We start from the raw sequence: 21,667 nt of genomic DNA on the forward strand, positions 1-21,667 counted from the left end.
AATATGATCACCCCTCATTCTAAAGAATACAGGCCCAGTTTCCTCAATCTCTCCTAATGAGACAATCCACGATCCCCCGGGGTTAGTCTGGTGAATCTCCACTGCACTCCTCTATGGGAAATATATTGTTCCTTAAATAAAGAGACCAAAACTGTACATAGTGCTCTAGGTGCAGTTTCCCCAAGGTTCTATGCAGTTGCAACAAGATGTATTTACTCCTTTACTCAAATCCCCTTGCAGTAAACGCCAACGGATCGCAAATGCCATTTGCCTTCCTAATTGTTTGCTGTATCCGCATACCAGCTTTTAGTGATTTATGAACGAGGGCACCCAGGTCCCTTTGGACATCAACACTTCCTAATCTCACGCCATTTAAGAGATATTCTGCCCTTCTATTTTTCCAACCAAAATGAATAACTTCACACATGGTCACTTTATATTCCATCTTCCATGTTCTTGCCCACTCACTTAGAATGCCCAAATCCCCGTGAAGCCTCCTTGCATCCTCCTCACAACTCACATTCCCACCTAGCTTGTACCAAGAAGCTTATTATCTTAATGGGGAGAGATTGCAGAGCTCAGTGTCCTCGTGCATGAATCACAAAAGACTAATATATAGGTACAGCAAGTTATTCAGGAAACTAGTTGATTTTTATCATTTATTCTGAGGGGAATTGACTACAAAAGTATGGAGGTTATGCTTCAGTTTTACAGGGCACTGGTGAGACCACATCTGGGTATTGTGTATAATAAGGTTGTCTTAATAAAGGAAAGATATAAATGCTTTAGAAACAGTTCAAAGAATGTTTAGTGGACTAACATCAGGAAAGAGTGGGTTGTCTTATGAGGAAAGGTTGGAGAGGTTAGGTTTGTACCCATTAGAGTTTAGAGGACGAAGAGGTGACTTGTTCAAAACCTTTAAGATCCTGATGACGTATTGACAGGGTGGAATTGGAGAGGGTGTTTCCTGTTGTCAGAGAGTCTAAAACTAGGGGACACTGTTTAAAAATAAGGGGTTGCTCATTTAAGACAGAGATGAGGAGATTTATTTCTCTGAGGGTCATGAGTCTCTGGAACTCTCTTCCTCAAAAGGCAATGGAAGCAGAGCCTTTGTATATTTTTAAGGCCGAGCTCGATAGGTTCTTGATTACCAAGGGGGTTAAATGTTATCAGGGGTAGACAGGAATGTGGGGTTGAAGTCACGATATTATTGAATGGCGGAGCAGGCTTGAGGGGTCTACTCCTGTTCCTAATTTGTCTGTTTGTATGTCATCAGCAAATTAGGAAATATTACCTTTAGTCCCCACCTCCAAATCATTTTTATAGATTGGGAACAGTTGCGGCCCAACTCCTGATCCATGCAATAACCCACTTGTAATAGTCTGCCATCCTGAGAATGACTCATTTATTCCTACTCTGTTTTCTGTCTGTCAACCAATTCTCAAACCCAGCAGCATATTAGACCTGATCTGATATGTTCTATTTTTGTTTACTAACCTGTGTGGGACTTTATTGAAAGCCTCCTGAAGTAATAAATAAATCATTTCAATGACTGCAAAAGAGCTCGAGCACTTGAAAAAGCAAGTCCAGGATTTTCCAGCCTTGCCCACCACCGGGATCATGCAGTCCCACCAAGAGTCAATGACTTTTGGCTGGGCCACACATCCCCCACAACGGGTCTCGCCATGAAAGGACCGGAAAATTGTGGCCAGCGATTCCATTTCAACATGCAGATGGTTGCAATATTACATGATTATATTAGGAGTCTGTTTTAAATCAAAAAGGTTATGAAGCTGCAATATTTATGATTAAACACATCAAATGTGTAGCCTGAGTAAATGTTTGGAGGTAATATTATTTTTCTGATTTATTGCACTTCATTAAATATCCAGAATTAAGCACTGATGTGCATTTTGTCAACTCTCAAACTGTGAAAAAATTGAAAGTGCTTTATTTTAAAAATATGATGCATAAAAGTGCACTAATCTAAAAAAGCACTAATCTAATCTGAATTTTAGATGCTGTCAAAAACCACAAAATTTTAACTCAAGCTCATTTTAATGGTCACTTGAATCTTCAGATTAGATTGCCTTGAAATCACTCCTTTCTGAAAACAATATATTTTTAAAAGAACTTTATTTGATGGCTTCATTCAGTTTTGCATTGGCAATGCCTTCAAGTCCAGATGCCAATTCTTGTGTGTCCTCTGTTCTTGATGTATGATAATTACTCACAATGAAGAATTAATGATTTTGACATCATTACGTTAAACTGATGGAGTGATCATGTGCAGTTGATTATAGGGATATTTTATGGCCAGTATATGTGATATGTTGATCCAAAGCATCAATGATCCTAAACTAACAGGCTTCTGTATATTTATTTACTGCTCTATGCATTGTGACCTTCAAACAGAAATTAACGTCTAATATTTTTTCCTTGCTGCTTAGTTAGCCAACAAATATTCCCTTTTTATTGTTGACATGGAATATCATCCTAATTTAATATTTAATTAACTCATTGGCTAATATTCTTTTTGTGATGCATGTTTGACTTTTATCTTTTATTTTGTTTCTGAAATCTATGCATTGTAAAAATTATTTTCTTGCTTATCATCTTCTGGAGTCTCACAGGCTACACATCATTTGCAGCCAAAAGGCAGACATCTGCCAATGTCAATCTTGAGCTGGCCACCAAACAGTATGTGAAAATGACCCAGGGATGCCTCTTCTGATTTCTCCTATTCCCTGCTTTTCTCACTCCTGGGTGGGAAGTGCACAACCTCTGATTTTCTATTCTTCACATAAATGAGGCTGAGATCAGGAGCTCAGTGGATTGAGGATTCCAGTTGTAATTGAACCACTATGTCGTGGTGTATATTGATACTCCAAAGCATTACATGACCACACCACCTTGATTCACAGACTTGTCATCGTGGTATTGCTTAAATCTCTGCAAATGTATTGCTTGCGCCCTCGTAGTTAACTTCACTGAATTAATGTTGCTGTGATCTCTGACACTTCTATTGTACTAAGGATTGTGTAATTGCCATGTGCAACGTTGAAATCTCCTTTAAATATCATATGCTTGCCAGCTTTAAACTACATCTTTCCTGTTCTTTCTTCCTTGATGTGACATGCACATTTTTTTCATAATTACCGGTGACATGTGGTCTGTGTTTGGTTCAATAAACTATTGGATAAACCTAGAAGATTAGTGAACTGATCATGCAAACGGAATCACTTGAAAAACTTGCTTTGATTTTTCAAGCAGTGAGTCCCTGACATGTACATCCTGTATCACACCTGTAAGCGATAGACAAAATCACTTGCTGCTACTAAGTGACAGTTGTGCTGCATTTTGCCAAGCTAGTCCTTGGGTGTTGGTATTTAGACCAGCCTCTGTTCTCAAGAACTGACCCACATCACACGGCTTTGGCCTAGTTTTATGTCCTTAATTGATAGTGCAGCATGCTTTGTCACTAAGCAAGCCTGGCATGTCAATCACCATTGCAGCTTACAGATAGTTGACCTTCAGCCTGGAAACTGTATTTTACATCAAACAAGTGAGTGAGAAAGACATGTAAGTATATAGAATAGTTAATACCAGGATGAAGATTGTTCATATGCATCTGAATGTTGCCAGTCAGGTGCCAGCATGTATGACAGCCGTTCATCCCTTAAAGGAGTGCTACTGTTCAATTGTTAAAATCAGTGTTTTTGTGGTCCGACATTTAAAGATGAATGGTTGAAGATTGCTGTAGCGTCAACTTAAATAATTTGTGCTTTTTTATTTCAAAATCCATGCAAATGCACTAAATGTGGGACCTTTGTGAGCACTGGTGTAGGGACGCTGATATTTAATGCCTGTTCCCATCCCCAGCTGCCTACGGTGCCTCACCTGCATGGATATTTTTCAGATAGAAAAATCAGCACCCACCTATTGCCACTTGATGTAGCACTCATCTACTTTCTGATCTCAACTATAACTTCTAAGCTTTCTAAAATTGCATTTCCTTTTAAAATCAAGATTTATTTTACTATTTTACTGTTGCTGTCTTGATTAAATGAAGACACATCTTTTTTCCAGAAATGGCCAGGAACACCCTGTGCTCTAGACATAATGCACAGAATGACGTTTTTAAGAATTGCAGTTGAATCCTAATAAATGCACAACTATTTTGCCTGTAAATGTTATGCTTGCATCAGGATTATGCTTGGATCAGAATTTCTGTAAACCACAGATAAAAGTAGTCAATTTGCTAATCTTTGTGCCACAGCCCATTTAATCATTCATTTGGTAATTCACTATAAACAAAACAGAAAACAGTTAACAAAATCCTTTGTTTTACACAAAAGTAATTAGACTTTGAAAATGTGCTTCTGTCTCTAGATGAAACTTGGCTGTGGATTGGCCAAATTTCATGTGCAGAGCATTAAAAGCAGATAATTACAGGACATTTATGCTTGGATCAGGATTTTGTAATTCACAATTATTCTTGGATCAAGAATCCAACACAATGAGGGTGAATGGAAAGTGGTTTGTCATATCGGAATCCTATGCTGGGGGTGCAGTACTGCTTCAATTAGGTTCTTGGAATCAACCATAAAACAATTCCTTCACACAAAAGGCTCCCAATATCGAATGACCAGCATGGTCTTGTGAGACAGGCGGGCTGAAACTGTGTGGACCTCAACAATCTCTCTCCACAGCTCTGGCTCCATGTACCCACAGAATTTCAGCTCCAAGGTCTCTACAAAGCCAATTTAGTAATAAGCTATGACACCATTCATGAAGTATATTGTTACCACTTGGAATAGTTTGTATTCTTGTGTTTAGTAAATCAACAATTTTGATTATTCTGAACTGGCTTGATGGTTTTTCCGCCTTTCAAGGCTGTATCAGTTTTTGGAACTTAGTTGTCCTGCTGCACATTAGCTTTTGTATCTTCACATCACTAATATTATACTGATTTCAGTACTAAAGTTATATAAACAAGCATGCTCCTCACCAAAAACAACTGTAGATTTATAGATGTGTCATCTTGTTTTACTCAGTAGGAATGTTTAAGACAGGCTATGATTTTTTCCTCCTGCTAGTCAGCCATACTGTGCCAATCTTTTAATTCTGGGACTTCATAAATGGGTTGTTTCTCCATATTCAAAACCAAAAAATGAACCTCTTCAACTGGGAAGGGATTTCCCCACAAGTTATCTGTATCTGACACTACCACCATCATTAACTCTATTTCTTTTTCACTCATTTCTAGGTACAGAACGGCATGAGTTAACTTCCTGGAAGAGTTTTAATTCTATTTTCAAGTATTTTAGCCAAGCTTTAGAGGCACAGAACGCTGAAGCAAAATCTAAGTCAACGGTGACAACAAGAAGCTCATATCGAAAGAAAAGTGAAGAATTATGAAGCAAAATGCCGTTTCCTGCTTTTTTTTTGCGCTGGCAGTCCCTCGATCCCTCATTAGATTGTTTTCTTCTTGGAGCAAAGGGTCATGGTGTATACATCTAAATAGCATTTTGCATTATTTCTAGATGAGCGCAACTGTCAAAGCAATATGGGTTTGCCGGTTGTGTTTCCTGTGGTCCCGAGCTCAGATTTGGTGCCACCGATCGGTGCACAGATCAAGACTGACAGCAGTTCTGCACAGTGCAGCACAGAGCGGCTCTAATTGCCCTGACACCGCCCTGCGCTGAGCTAATGTCATGGGGCTATTGGCTTCCCCCACGTCCTAAAGCCTGCCAACTATTCTTCATTAAAGAGACAGCCTCTCTTTTGTCGGCCTGTGTACAGCAGCTTTTAAAATAGCCGAGAATCACAACCACTCAACATTTTCCTTTCACGTACTCAAGCCTTGTCATAATTTTCAAGGGACTTCAAATGCATTTAAGTCGCTAAAGATGACAGTTGTTTTTGGTGATGCCAGCTGTCACTTTTTTTGTAGCTGCTTAAAAAATAGCTTTGTATTATTGAAACTGTGTGTTTGTTTTACAAAATAAGCCAACAGTACTTCTTAAAGCTGGAGAACGTTTAAAGATACGTTGAGTGAATTTGATTCATTGTGAATTTCTGTCTGTTGGCCAACATAAACTGAAGCAATCTATTTTTTAAAAATACATTAATTAAATTCTTAAATCAAAAGGAATGTATCCATTATGTGATCTGATCAATATTTATACATAAAAATATCCTCATAAATGACTAGCTGGGGCGTTTTAAAACTAGATTGTAAACTGGATAGTGCAAATAGTTGAGCCACCATGGCATCGTTTTTCCGAAGCATTCAAAAACATCAAACAAGTAGTTAAAAAATCCCTGGAAAAATTTTCATTCTATAAATGTTGGAACTTTAACATTTTCTTGCTTTTAGCTAGTTGCTGAGCAATTTGTTTTAAAGATAGACTTTTAAAGTCTTTATTGGAAAATATATACTAGTTTCACGAATGTGCGTTGCAGTTCTTGTTTTAAGTGATATTTCATTGTCCATTTTAAATCATTTCAGCTTTTGTAACAATTAAAATGGAACTTTAATGACTTAAACATTACAGTAAATGTGAAATTGCTTTGTAAGGATGTAATACTCCAAATTGCAAAAAACAACCACAAGAAATTGCATGTTATTACGAGTTTAGATCCGGCGATTCTACCTGCAAGTTCATTTTTCAGTTTTACAGTTTGCTCATTATTGCTTGAGAGATGTGATTCATTGGTTACAGCGTAGCTTTGGGATTGTGCTAAAATCTGGGACACACAAATGGTAAAATTTGAGTAATGTAAAGTATGTTTTAAGACATGCTTTCAAAAATCCTTGGAGTAAATACTCATTACCTGGTTTAATCATTTGGAAATTGGGACTTTTGTAAAGCTTTAGAACATGATCTAATACTGAACGGAGAGTAGATTATTTAAAATATTCGAATTCCTATTAATGCATAGACGTAAGTCAGAAGGACAGCACTAAAATGCTAGGTGAGAATTAAAATTCGTGCCTTTGATTAAATATTTAGCAATACGAAGTTTAAGGAATATGAATTTGCACAAAGCAGCGTACAAAGTGATTAATTCAAGTGATTTGTTCGAGTTTATAATGCTGCCGATGCTCTGAATGGCTGGAAAGCTCCATTAGGTTATGTGAATAGGCAAAAGGACCCTGGGGAAGCCATTGGTAGCTGTTTTGGCGCATGCGCACCTCACTCCCATAGAAGCCGGCTTGGAGGTTTGCAGCTGAAGCTTTGATTGGAGTTTAAAGTCATTTGACATTTCCAGCACTTTCTGCAAAAAGACACTGGTCCCTGCAGAACGTGTGCCTGATCCCTGAATTCTTTAGATGTGCACAGAGTTTAAGTGTGAAAATTGCAAAATGAACTGAGCTAACCCCAAAACCCAGCATTTTAATTGATGATTTTGACTCATCAGTTCATCTCCAGACACATTAACATTGGCTGCCATTATTTTTAGAGTTATATCTTAGTAAAGGAGATGCAGAAATAGTCAATTAAATATTTGTAGATTTTAGAAGAATTTTCATTTTAATCATCGAATAGAAAGTAAAAGAAAACTTGGAACCCGTAAAATACCCTTCGGTCAAGTACATTGTTAGACTTGATTTTTGTAAAGCAATGCACAATGTGATTTGAAGAATCCACTGCGTTGTCGGCTCCCTTTTATTTTGAGCACTAAACGTTGTGCGTCTATTTGTAATCGGAAATGTAATTAGTCAGATTTTGAAATATTACAGGCTTACTTTTGAAAACTATCATAAAGGAAAGAAATCACCTCGACACGATGAAGGCTGAGGATGACTGACAGCACTAAGTGAATAGGAGCTCTTTCTGCAATTGTGAACCAGGACTGGGGGGGAATGTAAAGGAGAGGAAAATGAATTTTCAAACCCAAAAGCCTGAAAGCGGAGCCTTGATTTTTATTTGTGATAGTTTTGAAATCTATCTTCTGAAACTGAAACACTGAAATGAAAAGTTGTGTTCTCCAGTGCATAAATCAAACTCTGCCTTTTTTTAAAATCAAGCTGTATCGATGACCCTGATTTTAAAGCGTTTTACTTTCCAGTGACAATGTTTAAACAAGCTGAACTGAAATAAAGGTTTATTCTCCCTTTAGTTTCAACGTCTTTGTTGTCAGTGGTGTTCATGTATTAAAAACTTTCAATTAGAATTGAAGTAATGTGTTGATGTAGGACATGGCTCAATCATTGAATAGAACGATCATGGCAACTCGGGAGGCAGCATGTGAAATACTACAATGGCAGATTCAAGTGGTTAGTATCACAGCAAAATAACCATTTATCTCCGTTTCTAACCAAGAAATACCTTTAAGTCGAAAGTCTTCTTGAAATCACATTTCTTTCAACAAAAAACGAATCGTTTTAATGATGATGATTCCTGACATTTTGATTTCATTTTCTAATTGAATGAACTAGTAAGTCAGTTTTAGGAAGGGTGTAAGTCTTCGCCGTTGATACATTTGCCGGACCTTGATGCCGTAAGCCAGTTGGAAGAGTTCAAGTTACCTGGTTACTTCCCAAGTTTGAAACAAAGTTTCCTCATCTTCCATAGGAAGTTCGTAGGGTGAGACCAATATTCAGACAAGAAACAGTAGTTTCTTAATTATACTTTCAACCGAGTGGTCATTGGAGTCTTTGTGGGATCCAGAAAAATACCAGGCCTATCGTATGGCTAAACCCAGACAGAGTGAAATTTAGTCTGGGCGCTGGAACAAGAGAAGTGAGATCACCTGCCCATTCAGATATCTGACTGAGAATTAAAACGTCTTGGCACTATCAAACAGCGTTATCAGATGAGATTATTGAAACGAAAGTTCATTTAACTCAATTACTTCTTAACCTCAGCGCCGGGGTTGTTTTCAAACCCAGTAATCCCTCTTGGTTATTTGGTGCAACAGGGAACAAAGCCTTCGAGCCCTTGCTTCCTTTTACCCACGCCAGTCATCTGGGAAAAGAGCACAAGTACTGTTTAGGTTTCTTATATTTTACAGGAAAGACCGTATCCCCTTCATTTATATGAAACGTTAAAGTTTCTTCCATTTGAAATTGAACCAAGATTCATCTTCCAGGAATTTTTGACATTGGGTTTCATAACATTGGAAACGGTGTTTCTGAATAAATAAAATGTCGTTCTTATCACATGAAAAGGTGATAAAAAGCACTACATCTAATGCAACGCTGAGAAAAGCTGGTTGCTTTGAAACCTGTTTCTAACGGTCAAGCTTTAATCCAGAATTCTCGATTTTAGCTTAAAACGCAGGCAATATGCTAAACATGTTTTATGCATGCAAAAATAAATAAATGTCGTTTTGAATTTGAAATGTAACATTATACATTTTCGGGCATCTCCCCCACTCAGTTCCTACCTGTGCAACAGGGTCAGACGCAGCGGGTTTGCTTTCTCGCTTTTCTGTACCGAAAACATTTGTGAGTTGTGCAATGAAATCTGGATTGTTAACATGTTGACCTGGACACAGTTTCAGAGTTCATATAAGTAGCTTTGTTTCATGAAAGGATCTCACAAAATGTTTCACAATGTTGGTTTATAAGAATGAGGATACAAAAGAAAATGTGTTGTGAACAAATATTTGCATTGTTTGAGCAGGAACCCTATTTCTCGATGCAGTGCTACTACATATAATAGGAAATGAGAATATCTATCGAAAGCAAATATAAGTTTTAACTTCTGAAAAGAACTACAATTATTGTCTACCTTACTTTCTAGATACCCGAAATTAAGTGGACATCATTTATTGCAATAACGGTTAAGGACCCATTATATCGCCCATAGATCTCTAATTGTACGATATACTACAGGATGGTAGAACCTTTGACCCATATCAATATGCGATGACCTATAGGCCTGAAGCAGTGTGTCAGAACTCAATCACCTATATGAATATGAATTAACATATAGCTAACGATTTTCAGCTATACAGTCCACACAGCGCCATATACAGATTGGCAATACATGCAGGAGTGTTCAATCCCTGTGAAAATATTTTTTCTCCGAATAGTTTATATTTCCGGCCAATTGTTAAATGTGGTTGCGTGATCATTTTAATTCTTCCTGTCATGATGCATGGGGCAGCCTGTTCAAATCTGGTGGGCATCCTGTCAGTCCGCCGCGTTAGAGTAAAATTAGTGTCAATAACTGAAGGTAGGAACTAGTAAATAAAGAACTTAACTATAAATAATAAATACGATCGCTAAACCTGTAAAGAATAAGTTACAGGCCTCGTCATTTCTCAGCTGTGGGCTTTTTTTTAACTGAACTGCTCTCTGGTGTTAATTTATCATAAAAATTAGGGCTGGATATAAACGTTGTGACTGCGAAAAACTAGCACAGCAAGCAACAGACACTCGTCTTCTGTGAAATCTCTATTCCCGTATTAATAACAAGTGCAGAATTATTTTCTCCAACATGAAGAAAAGTAAAAACAAATGCCTAGCTGCTGACAGGAAGCTAACATAAATGGCCTTCGTGACTGTTAACAGATTAATAAATTGCGGGGCACACCTTGGAGTTCAGTTGACATTCATATGGAACTGTGGTATTAGTGAATGCATTGGAGCTATATATTAATTATGTGCTAATATACGTCAATGAGGTATAATCCATACATCCGTATCACTTGTTGAAAGTGGTCAAGTGCATTTACAGGGATTGACAGTTTATATGTGACAGCTAAGAAATATTTAATAGGAATTCAGATGTTAAATCTGTGCCACCTTTATTAAGAACGTGGAAAATAATAATGGATGGTGGCCCTTGCGTCCGTAAAAAAACCCAAAGTGAGAATTTTTAAGGTTGCGTATTAGATGGTAGATAAAAAATGTTGCATCTGGGTGCGGACCGAGATTCCTTTATAGAAGAACACGCATGGAATCGCTCCGATAAACACTCTGAACAGTTAAAAATACAAGAAAATATAGTTTAATACACCTCTGATTGATTGACAGGCACTACTGAAGCACACGATAAAAGTTCTAGCAGATCTTCCAGTGGCAATTAAGCCATACGTCTGAATGCTATTAACATTAACTCTTGTGAATTTAACATATATTTTTATAGGCAAAAGCTTCACCTTTTAAATTCAACCTTTTTAGTTGCTAGCACTCTTCGTGTTTGTGAGTTTATTCACTAGATCAGTGACAGCTCTTTATTTGCATAATTATATGCTATAGTCTGAAGTGAAAACTAACCTCCAAATTTCATGGGTCACCAAGCTGCAACAATCAATGTTTTATCACGTATGCTAAGGAAAATCTAAGAAGCTCTATAAAGTTTCTTGGGGATTTGTTTTTTTTTCTGTGTCTCTCGGAGAGAAAAAAAGAATATGTGTGTTTCTTCAAGAGATGTAGAAACCTTTACATCGCTTCTTAGTAACTGAAATCTATTACTCTGTGATAATAGAGATTAAAATGTACGTGGGGATTTCAGTCCGTTTACTTTTACTTCAAAGTAGTTCCGTAAAATACGATTCGTAGTATAAAATAGCCAACACTTCTAACCAGATGAAATCGGGTTATATGCATTATTTCGCACAAACCAATTTGATGAGTGATTTTAACTACAGATGTACTTTATAATGAAGTCGTTGTATATTTCACGCATTGTACACAATTCCAAATCTATTTTCGAATCAAAATCAGAATTTTGTATATATAATATTTTTAACCGTCTGTTCATTGCCAACAAATGTTAAATATTGGCGACACCGCGAAATTATTAAATGATATTGACTCTTCTCTGTTTGGTTTACTTATGCATTTTCAATGAACAATTTCTCTGAACAAGCTTCGCTCTTCAACTCAGCTCCCAAAACACGATTACATTCATTTGGATTGTGTTTTCAACTCACATGGATGGAATTTTCTTTTTTTTTAATTTGAGGAAATGTTAAGCATATAAATTTAGCTATACAAGTTCTTTCTTTAAACCAACATTTGTTTCAGTTTCTTAAACTTGCTTCTTTCTCGTCCACGCTCAGGAAGAAAAATGATTGAAAATAAAACATGAATGAACGTTGCAAAAATAAAGAGTAAATTACTCTTCGTAATAATTAGAAGTTAGCCAGGGTCTCTTTCCCAACCTTTAACTATCATCATTATTATACATAAAAATCATACCATTGTAACTACACATGAAGAGCACTGATTATTCTGCATATTGATATTCGGACTAGTTTATCTATGTTCGTGTATGTTTCATTTGGTATATTGCTATTAAAAGTATTTCTATGTCCACATCTAGACAGCCATGCGCATCTCATACACAAATCAGTACAGTTTTCAAGTGTCGCTGAACATCTTCGGGGGTTTTTCCCCCTCATTAATGTCAAACTTAATTTGAATCTCTGTTCAAATTTTAACTTCTTGGTGACACGGCAGGATGAATCAGCAGGGCACTGGCCCTGAAACTTATCAACAACTTCAATGCCAGTTTTCCACTGTGGTCAGTCTGATCAATCTTATTCCTGATTGATGCGCAATGGGCATTTGATCAACAGCTGTCCTCAATCTCATTGATATATCCGCAGAAGGCCAATTTGGGCTATTTTCAAAAGTGCTATGCCTGTTACATCTGGGAATGATCCCAAAATACACTGTGCTGCATCAACGTGTCCGCTTAGATGGGTGGGGGGGGGGGGGGGGGGCATTCCCAATATTAAATTGTATTAAAACGCATAGATAGCCAAGCTATTCCTGTTTTATTAGGGCAAATATATTTAGTGTCCTGATACTGCTATCACCTATACACTGTGGCAGGTCACAGACATGCACATGGGACAGGGTAAGGACTGCGCAATATTGGATAGAAATGGTTTTGTAACGCGTGTATTTGGTTCTGAGAAAATGTGCTCTTAAGGATTATAGAAAGTGGCATTACAGAATTAGCCAAATGACAACTCTTGGTTACTTGCTGCTGTGCCGGTATGACGGAAAAAGTGTTAGAAGGTCACCTGTCTATAAAGAATGTGGGCTAATGCTTCCTGCAGATTAGCGTTCTCCTCGCTCTCCCCCACCTAGCTCCCCGTCCTCGAACTTTATGGAGCTCAGGTTGTTTGCTCCTCTGTTGGTCGACCAACAAACTCCAGACCAACGCCTTCTCTCTTCCCATTCAGGCGATTCAGCTCTCACCTAAGCGAAAAGGTTTATTTTTTGTTTTGGTGCCAATTCTGAGAAGTAACTGCACAGCTTCCAGCTTGTTGCCACTCCACTCACTGTATTTTCAGTTCAGTTTTACCTCACGCTCAAATCAGAGTGAAAGTCCCACGACACATTTCACTTGCACTGAACGAACTTTTTTTTAATTCCACAAGGCAGAATTGGAGCGTCATCTACAAGCCATTAATTTAGATTCCGAAGGGTCGCAAACACCAGCGATAATAGCTTTTGCGCGCAGATTGTTTTAACCCAGTTTCTTACTAAATTGTCGCTAAACGAGATGCACTCGCTCCTATATACATAAGATATATTGTAAACCAAACTTACAGCTAAAATAATGACCTAACCACTGCCAACTTCAGGGTCAAGGTTGATGTCAACCCCAAATCGCGCCAACTTTTGTCAAATGGTTCTGCATCTACACATCGATTTCCTACGGGCTACTGGGCCTGAACTTTCAAACCAGTGTTAAATAAATCGACGTCCAGTTCAACTCACAGTGGTCGCTGAATAAAACATAAAGTCAAATATCCATGGATTCATTGCATCTTGGTGCACAGATGCCATCGTCCTCAAAGAGCTCTTCTTGAAACCAAATACATTTCAACGACTTGGAATGTTTTTGCTAAACTTTATCAGAGGAACACTTTGACTACATAAAAAGGGCTCAGGCTTCTTTTGGGCTCATTATGAGCGTTAGAAATTTAATGCGAAAACAATAGAAGGCAATGGAGATTGGGGACTGGACAGTTCAGTAAGGTTTCCTTCCGACCCTTGTCCCTCATTGCCCAAGAATTCCGGTTACCTAACAGCCAAATAATTAATCAATGGATTTGCTTTCACTAAACTCCCAACTCATCTGATGTGGATATCACACGCTGTAACACAATTAGATACAATTTCAAATTTTTATAAAAATCAACTTTTTGTTTCGTTTTCGCTTATATTTGTCACCTCTGCTTTTGGGTAGCATTTTTAAACTGTTATACCGCCAGCAGCAACTTTTGAAGAGTGCCCATATTCTGTGCACTTGTTTTAATATCTGAAAAGATGACCAAATATTGATTGATTTTTTACTTGCTCTGAAACATTTGACAGCTCAAAGAATGCAGAGGATATAGGTGACACAGGAAACCTAACAGAAGCTCTCGATATCCATTTATACATGTGCTGATATTAAATATAAATATTTTAAATATTATATGGGGCAACGATCTCCATTTCCATTTACGTTGTCCTGCTTTATATGGGCCGTTATTGCGCCAACTCCTGTCGTTTAAAACGTAACAAATAGTTTAAATATTCCCATTTTCCAAATTGTGGGAATAACTATGTTAACTATTATTTATTATTTTCTCTACTCATTGCATTTGGCTGCTTACCGGTTTGTGTTACATATGTTACACGGAGCCTAACTTGTGAAATATAAATTCTTCAACACCAGTTAAATAAAATTTGAAGGCCACAAACTATAAGTAGAAGTACTTGATGTGGTTTAATTCATAAGATGATATTGCAATTACATCATTGTGTGCGTGTATATATTATATAAAATTAACATCAAAATATATATTGAATGTGAAATTCTGAAACATATCTGAGAACGTTGTTGTAAAATATAATACATGAGCATAAGTTATTTGACATTACAAACGGTTCGCATCCCTCTGAAAACTAAGCGCCGTAGTTCAAAGAAAAAATATTTAAGCTGCTGTCAGCTCCCGAAACAGAAAACCTTGGGGGGTGATGGCAAATGGAAACATTAAAGAGTAGAGCGCCATGTACCATTTACTTTTTTACAACACGGGTTGTGCATGTCTATGAATTGGTATTGGGGAGAATGCGGAGTCAAACACCATTCAGTTATTGCGATCTCAAGGCACTAAGCGCTCCGCACTGAGTAGCACCATGGACAGCGCACTACAGCTTTGTCAGAAATCAGGCACTTTTCACAAATATCTTGGCAAATACAGTAGAGGGAGGAAATAAAGCATTTACACCATAGCATCGTTAAGAGAGGACAGAAACAATTGATTTTTTTCAATTCCTGGAACTTCTTTATTTATTATCTAAAGTTTGTATAAATAAATAACATACAGCATAATTCCCACACTTGTTCCTCATATATATGCATACTTAGTAACAGATATATTTCTCTACATTCTGCCCCTTTTGGCCCCATTGGTTTTTCAGCTCTCGCTTATCCTTATTTTAGTATTGTTTCTGTATTTTGATTTTCTGCTTATTTTTTTTTATTTGCAACCGTCTGACGAAGCGAAGTTCCTCATTTCTTTTTAACTCACATCGCCTACTCACTTTGTCTTCCTTGTCCCCGTTTGTCTTATTAATTATTGCAGTCTTTTGTATTTTAATATTCTGGACCACTTTTCTATATCGTCTTCGTGATGTGCATTTCTGCCTTTTGCTTTGACTTCTCTTTCTTGGATGTTTGATTTTCACCGCGCTTCCGAAAAGATTGCCAACTGAGCGCTTTATTGGTGATTACGATTTTGTTACCATTCAAAGACGAACAGAAGCTTTAAATTCAAAAAATATATTACAATTCCGAAAGTTGTATTGGGGCCTACTGTATATATGTGCGTATGTGCGTGCGTATATAAAGAAAAGTTGTAAAAGAAAACTTTGGTACAAGTGGACATAGTTCATCCAGAAATTAGGTATCTGTTGAATTACACCTGGAATTTGTGAGCGGATTTGCTTTTGGGCAGGAGCTGTTTGATGGGAGTTGCAACTTCCCGACAGCTTGTTAATTAAAGCCCCCTGGAGATGAGCCTCTGGAGCCACCGTCCGTATCAAACTCGTGCTAAATATCCAGATCCTGACAGCAACCCAACAACATTCAGCAGTAAAATAAAAAGGGCAAAAGAAAAATGCCGAATCTATTCCTCCTTTCCACTTTCTCCTCCTGCATCCCAGATTGCTACCCAGGTTCTTCAGACAATCTTCCACCACTTAAAATCTATATAGAAAGCAGGAATCGGCAGCCTTCAGTCTTTCTCCTTTTATTCTTTTCCAAGTGTGAGGAAACTTGTTTTCAAAATTAAAACGCGGATTTATAATTGCATTTTGCTTTTCCGATACCAGGATAATTCATAAATTATCTGCGTGTATCTTTTAAAGTAACGCAAAAGGAAGGTTCTAATACATTACACAACACTGTACATTAATTCGCTATTTTATGTCTATGTATATATATATGTTCATCGACCTGTTGAATTGTGTGATTTTAATAATTTCATACGATTGTTCAAGTTAATTATTTGAACTGGAGAATGGTCGCACAGTGTCTGAAATGCTTATATCTTACACATTGAACAGATCAGTATTTATCCCGGTTCTCGCTAATACAAAATCCCGAGCATTGGGATAAAATTATACGGCTTTGGCCATTTGAAAATGTATTTATTTTAACTTTTTACAAACACATTCTCCTGTTTATTTCCTCGGTGATTAGCCACTTCAGATAGCAAGCCTTCTTTCTTCTATTAACCTCAGATCTTGCTTCACCGGCTCCGGCTAGAGACAGCCTTGTCATCTGTCCACTGAACCTGGTTAAACCCTTTTCACCTGGCCACTTTTTCTCTTGCAACCCTTCAAAGTCATCCCTAAATGGCTCTTGTTCTGTGTAGATCGTTTGTCAACGTCAAAAGATGGACTTGCTTCTATTTAGTGGAAGCAAACTGCCCACTATATGGTGATACTATAAAAAGAAAAAGCTTCCTTGATACTTTCATTGAAATCAATATCATATCCCAAATCTTTACCAAATATATGGACCGCTTTCAAAACTAATGAATTTATGAAAGGCAATACTTCTTCCATCGATTGCGATTTCTAAATTGGAGAAATTGAAAGTGTCGCATCAACATCTATATTAGAATACCCTCTGAAGAAATCGTTCAACTCAAATTATTCTGTAGTCAAAAATAAACCAAAATATATGTTATTTTCATGTCAGTATTATCCCTTCAGTATAATGCACATCCCCTGGCATGAAATAGGCCGAAGCAGGAATGTTATCCTAATAACCGTGTTGCGTAATGGTTTATTTCTATTCTCTGATGTGAATAATAACATTGGAACACGCTGGTTTCTAATAACTGATAATATCAATCTTAAGATGTTGCCATTTGATCTCAGACGGAAAATTCATGTGTAAATTGAAAAGAAAATGCAGCTCGTTAGTGTAGCACTGATTTTAAGGTCCTCAATGCGGCTCGGAACCGTGTCTATTTCACATAGATTAATATTATAGTGCACATTAATTGTAACTTTGCCTAATTTTCACTCAAATAAATGAACTATACTATAAGAATTGCACAAGAATCGCATCAGACCGATGAGTCCAGTGGCAAAGATTCGTTCTTTTATCTTTTTTTTGTACATTTTAAACTGACACTTAGAATTTCTAAAAAATATCAATCAAAACAGAAGTTTTTCCAAACTTTTTTCAAACACCTTTCGGATTTAATTCCTTCCAAAATATCCCAAATCTGTTCAGTTCATTTGTGCACACAACAATCGTTAAGATTTTAACAGATGGAACCATTTTGCTTTGGAGATATCCTATCGAATTCCTGGCTTTAGTGACACAGGAAAGCTGGCATAATTTCAAATAATTTTGCGCAGGGAAATGCAAACAGTAACTATAATATATTCCCTATTGCTTTTAATTTAAAAAAATAACATTTGATTCATTTATTTGTGGATGAAAGTCGTGTTAACGTCGTTGGCATTCTGGAAAGGCATACAAGCCATTCAATATCTCACATTGGATTAAAGATCTATATTGAATTAATGGGTCTCGTCAATTTTTATGTTAATATTAATTAATGTATCTGAAATATATTATATAAAAACTGATAACAAACAATAATTTTAACCCTTGGCGTTTTTAACAGGATATTTAACCATCCAATAAATCGAATTAACCCTGTCTTTACTTTGCTGTCCACAGAGTTGGCAGTTGCTGTAGGAGGGAGGCCTGGTGTGCAGGTGTGCAGTGGCCGCTATGCAGGCTGCGCTCCCCGGCTGCCGCGCTGTGAGACGGCAGACTTCTCTGCCTGCTCTTTGCTACGGGGTTCAGTGCCACCTAGTCACAGGGTAGCCGCTGCCGGTTCTGTTAGCCTTTTCGTTTCACGGCAGTGAAACGGGAGGCGAATGCAAAATTCGGAGCCAAATGCAAAATAGCCATTAACAAAGAATGCGTTGGTGTGTGCACGAATATTCCGTTACCTTGTCCTTTGTAGGCCAGTTAGGTATGACTGTATAACACTAACCGGCGACACCTTTCGAGTTTACCCACAATGTTTGACAAATTGATTCGATTATTTCTTGCAAAATACCTATCTACGTTATCAAGCACATTGAGACAGATTGATTAAAGCAGTTTAAAAGTGAAATTGATTGCAAATTCATTGAACACAGTTCACAATGCCCCGTTCTGCTGCGACTCCCTAATAAATGACGCAAATGGGGATCCGCAAATGAATATTGTAAAATGTAGCCGATCTGTCTTCAGTATTTACTTTAAAAAATCTGATTAGTATGATCAACAATATATAATTGGTGGAATGCGAGCAAAAATGAAACAATTCCCCCTATAGACCGTGAAAAAAGGCTACTATAGATTGGCCGCCGCTAACGTGGAAGTTAGTTGTTTTTCTGACCCTGGAATGTGGTTTCCATTTACTCCAAACTGAAACCCGTTCCATTTATTTGCTTGTTCTTTTTGAGGTTGACGGGAACATCCAAAGCGAAAAGACTAATTCTGCGATCTTTATTCAAAGCTTCATTTGATATTACAAATCGAATTTTTCTGCCGGATCGATAGATACAATTAGTTCCTGCAAACCCCCTGGCAAATCACTTTTGCCAAAATCTGATGCATTTCTGTACGGGAAGCTACTTCCATGTTTATCAATTGCAGGCAAATGTTGTACTTAGCGCTCGATTGGGCAGCGTTAGCTGACTCTTAGTCGAAAAAAAGTTCTCGTGCAATTACAAATGCACTGAGCTCATGGTTAAGCGATCAATAATTAACCACGCCGATCTTGAGCAAAGACAGTGTTACTGCCGAATAAGTTCTCAGGTTGTTTGAGATGGTAAGTGGAGAATTGAAAGACTAAAATGTCCAAAAGGTGAAAAATGATTTATCATAAATATAGGGTGTGTCATTTCAATAGCATTTCATGTTCATCGATGATAAAATGCATCATATGCTAGTGTGTTTATTGTTTAAAATATTTTCCACCATTGTGAAGCATATATGACAGTAAGATCTCAAGTCCATCCAGCTACAGATGTGATATTTTAGTGCGAAATCTAATATAGCTAAACAATAATTGGGCCAGAAACCTAACATGTTGTGATGTACAATGACTGCTTATTTGGGGGGTGGGGGGGGGGGGGGGGGAGAATCAAACGCGCGATGTAACGAACTAGGCTGTATGATTATATTAAAATCGAAAACACCTGGACAGCTGTGCATGTGCGTGAAAGTGGTTAAAATAAATCTTAAAGCAAAACAGCTTGAAACAAATGTTTCCATCTACTCCTGCGGTTGAAGTTGCGTTCGCGAAATATAGCGCCATCTAGCACTCACATTCCGAAACTACATCGCAGCACGGGCGACGCGGGGAACAGTCCCTGAAGATCATAGCACAGTATATTTAGACAAACAATCTAACAACTATGGAAATACTACATGAAAATTCATCAACGGGAGACATATGGACAAACATTCTAGCACTTACAAATTGTTTAAGCAAATATGATCTTTCAAAGGGCCAATCATTGGCCTGTAATTGTGCACGATGTAAAGATGTTTAGCCCTACATATGTATGTATGTATCTATCTATCTATCTATCTATCTATCTATCTATCTATCTATCTATCTATCTATCTATCTATCTATCTATCTATCTATCTATCTATCTATCTATCTATCCAATGTTCCATGAGTGTAAACACTGTACATTATACTAAGTGCAGCTATCCCAAATGAATAAGTATATAGCTGGTCGACTTTATTTTGAATCACGTTTTAAAACACAAAACCAATCTGCAAGATGGACTCTTTTCAAGTTGAAACATATTGTCATGAAAAGAGACACGTTGCTATCCAATCTCCTAATTAGAAAGCTAAACGGTGTTTGCCGTGATCTGAGGTTTATGAATTTACTTTCTTAAAAATATAGAATTGTATTAAATGTCGGCAATTAACAAGTGTGCCACGAAAATAGTTTGATTAGTATCCTATTAACAAAAGGATATCTGATCTCTGCAATATCTTAATTCTTTTATCTAAGAAAATTTTCCCAAACAACTCGAAGTGGGTGCTGATCCATCTTTCCGTGAAGCAAGGTGAAAGAAACCCTTAATGGGGTATTTCACCTTGCTGTGCCAAGTCCCTCAGTAAACTGCTTTAAGATAGCACAGTCTATGTAAAATATCATTCATAATTGTCACTTAAAGCGTTTACATTTTGCCTACATTTTTTAAAAAACGGATATTTAATCTGATTTATCATAAATTAATATGCATATTCGAATGTTTTTTGCATTTAATGTTCATGAAATCTTCTATCGTGTTAGGATCAGGTCGAATCGAAATAGTTGATTCGGTCATGCAGCACGTAAATTGAAATTAGAAGCGAACCAGCCAACGTTTTGTTTTGGAATATATAACTGTGATTTGAGTCTCTTTCGGGCAAAGTTGGGTGATTTTAAAATATCTCTAGAAATGTAAAATACTTTATTTTCATAATTGCATTTCACAAACCGTTATCTATCAAAAGGGAGGATATTTACACCGAATCACATCTCATTAGCTCATATAACATTACACACGATGTCTGGTTTTATTTTCTTGAAGATTGTAATTATTTCATCTTGAAGTTGTTAGCAGCACAGTGACATAACTGATGTGATGCATCTGATTTCCTCAGAGTCAGTCTCTGTTCTGTTTTCTACTATACAGTTCTGGGATGGTTTATTGTAGCTTAAGGCTTTAAAAATAAGACTAGTAATTGTGCACAACCGGAACCTCGAACTTGCACGTGAGTTAATGGCCTGGTTCTTCGTCCAATTCAGCGGGAAGAAAATTTCCAGAAATATTACACAGAGTTAAATCTACTGCTATATTGTCCAGCAACCCCTACTTAAATTGACTTAAATGGTCGTCGAACTGCACCCAAGAAGCACGACATGGCTTCTTATTTAGCCGATATGAGGGAATAAAACACAACTAAACAAAGGAACGAAAAAAGACCCCAAAATATCAGAAATACTGTGTACCTAACAGCTCATTTTAAGAGTAATAATGAGGGTTTCTATGGTAATTATCTCTGTTTTTCTCTCTTCAGGTATTTAGGGGAAAGGACACCGTTCATATTGTGTGATTATTTTGACCAGACGTCCGTGATAAATCCCATGTGTGAA

The 21,667-nt window shown here is 37.2% G+C and overlaps 1 protein-coding gene across 3 annotated transcripts in view; it reads left to right on the forward strand.

The window, feature by feature from the left end:
• arb2a (ARB2 cotranscriptional regulator A) overlaps positions 1-8,134 on the forward strand; it is a 511,621-nt gene extending 503,487 nt beyond the window's left edge. For all 3 annotated transcript variants that reach the window (XM_078214787.1, XM_078214789.1, XM_078214788.1), the window contains exon 11: positions 5,270-8,134. In XM_078214787.1, the coding sequence (XP_078070913.1) occupies positions 5,270-5,421 (152 nt within the window). In that variant the 3' untranslated portion in view covers positions 5,422-8,134. The remainder of the gene's footprint in view (positions 1-5,269) is intronic.
• Positions 8,135-21,667: the final 13,533 nt, after the last annotated feature.

This window comes from Mustelus asterias, chromosome 6 (assembly GCF_964213995.1).
Source record: "Mustelus asterias chromosome 6, sMusAst1.hap1.1, whole genome shotgun sequence".
NCBI lineage: Eukaryota > Metazoa > Chordata > Chondrichthyes > Carcharhiniformes > Triakidae > Mustelus > Mustelus asterias.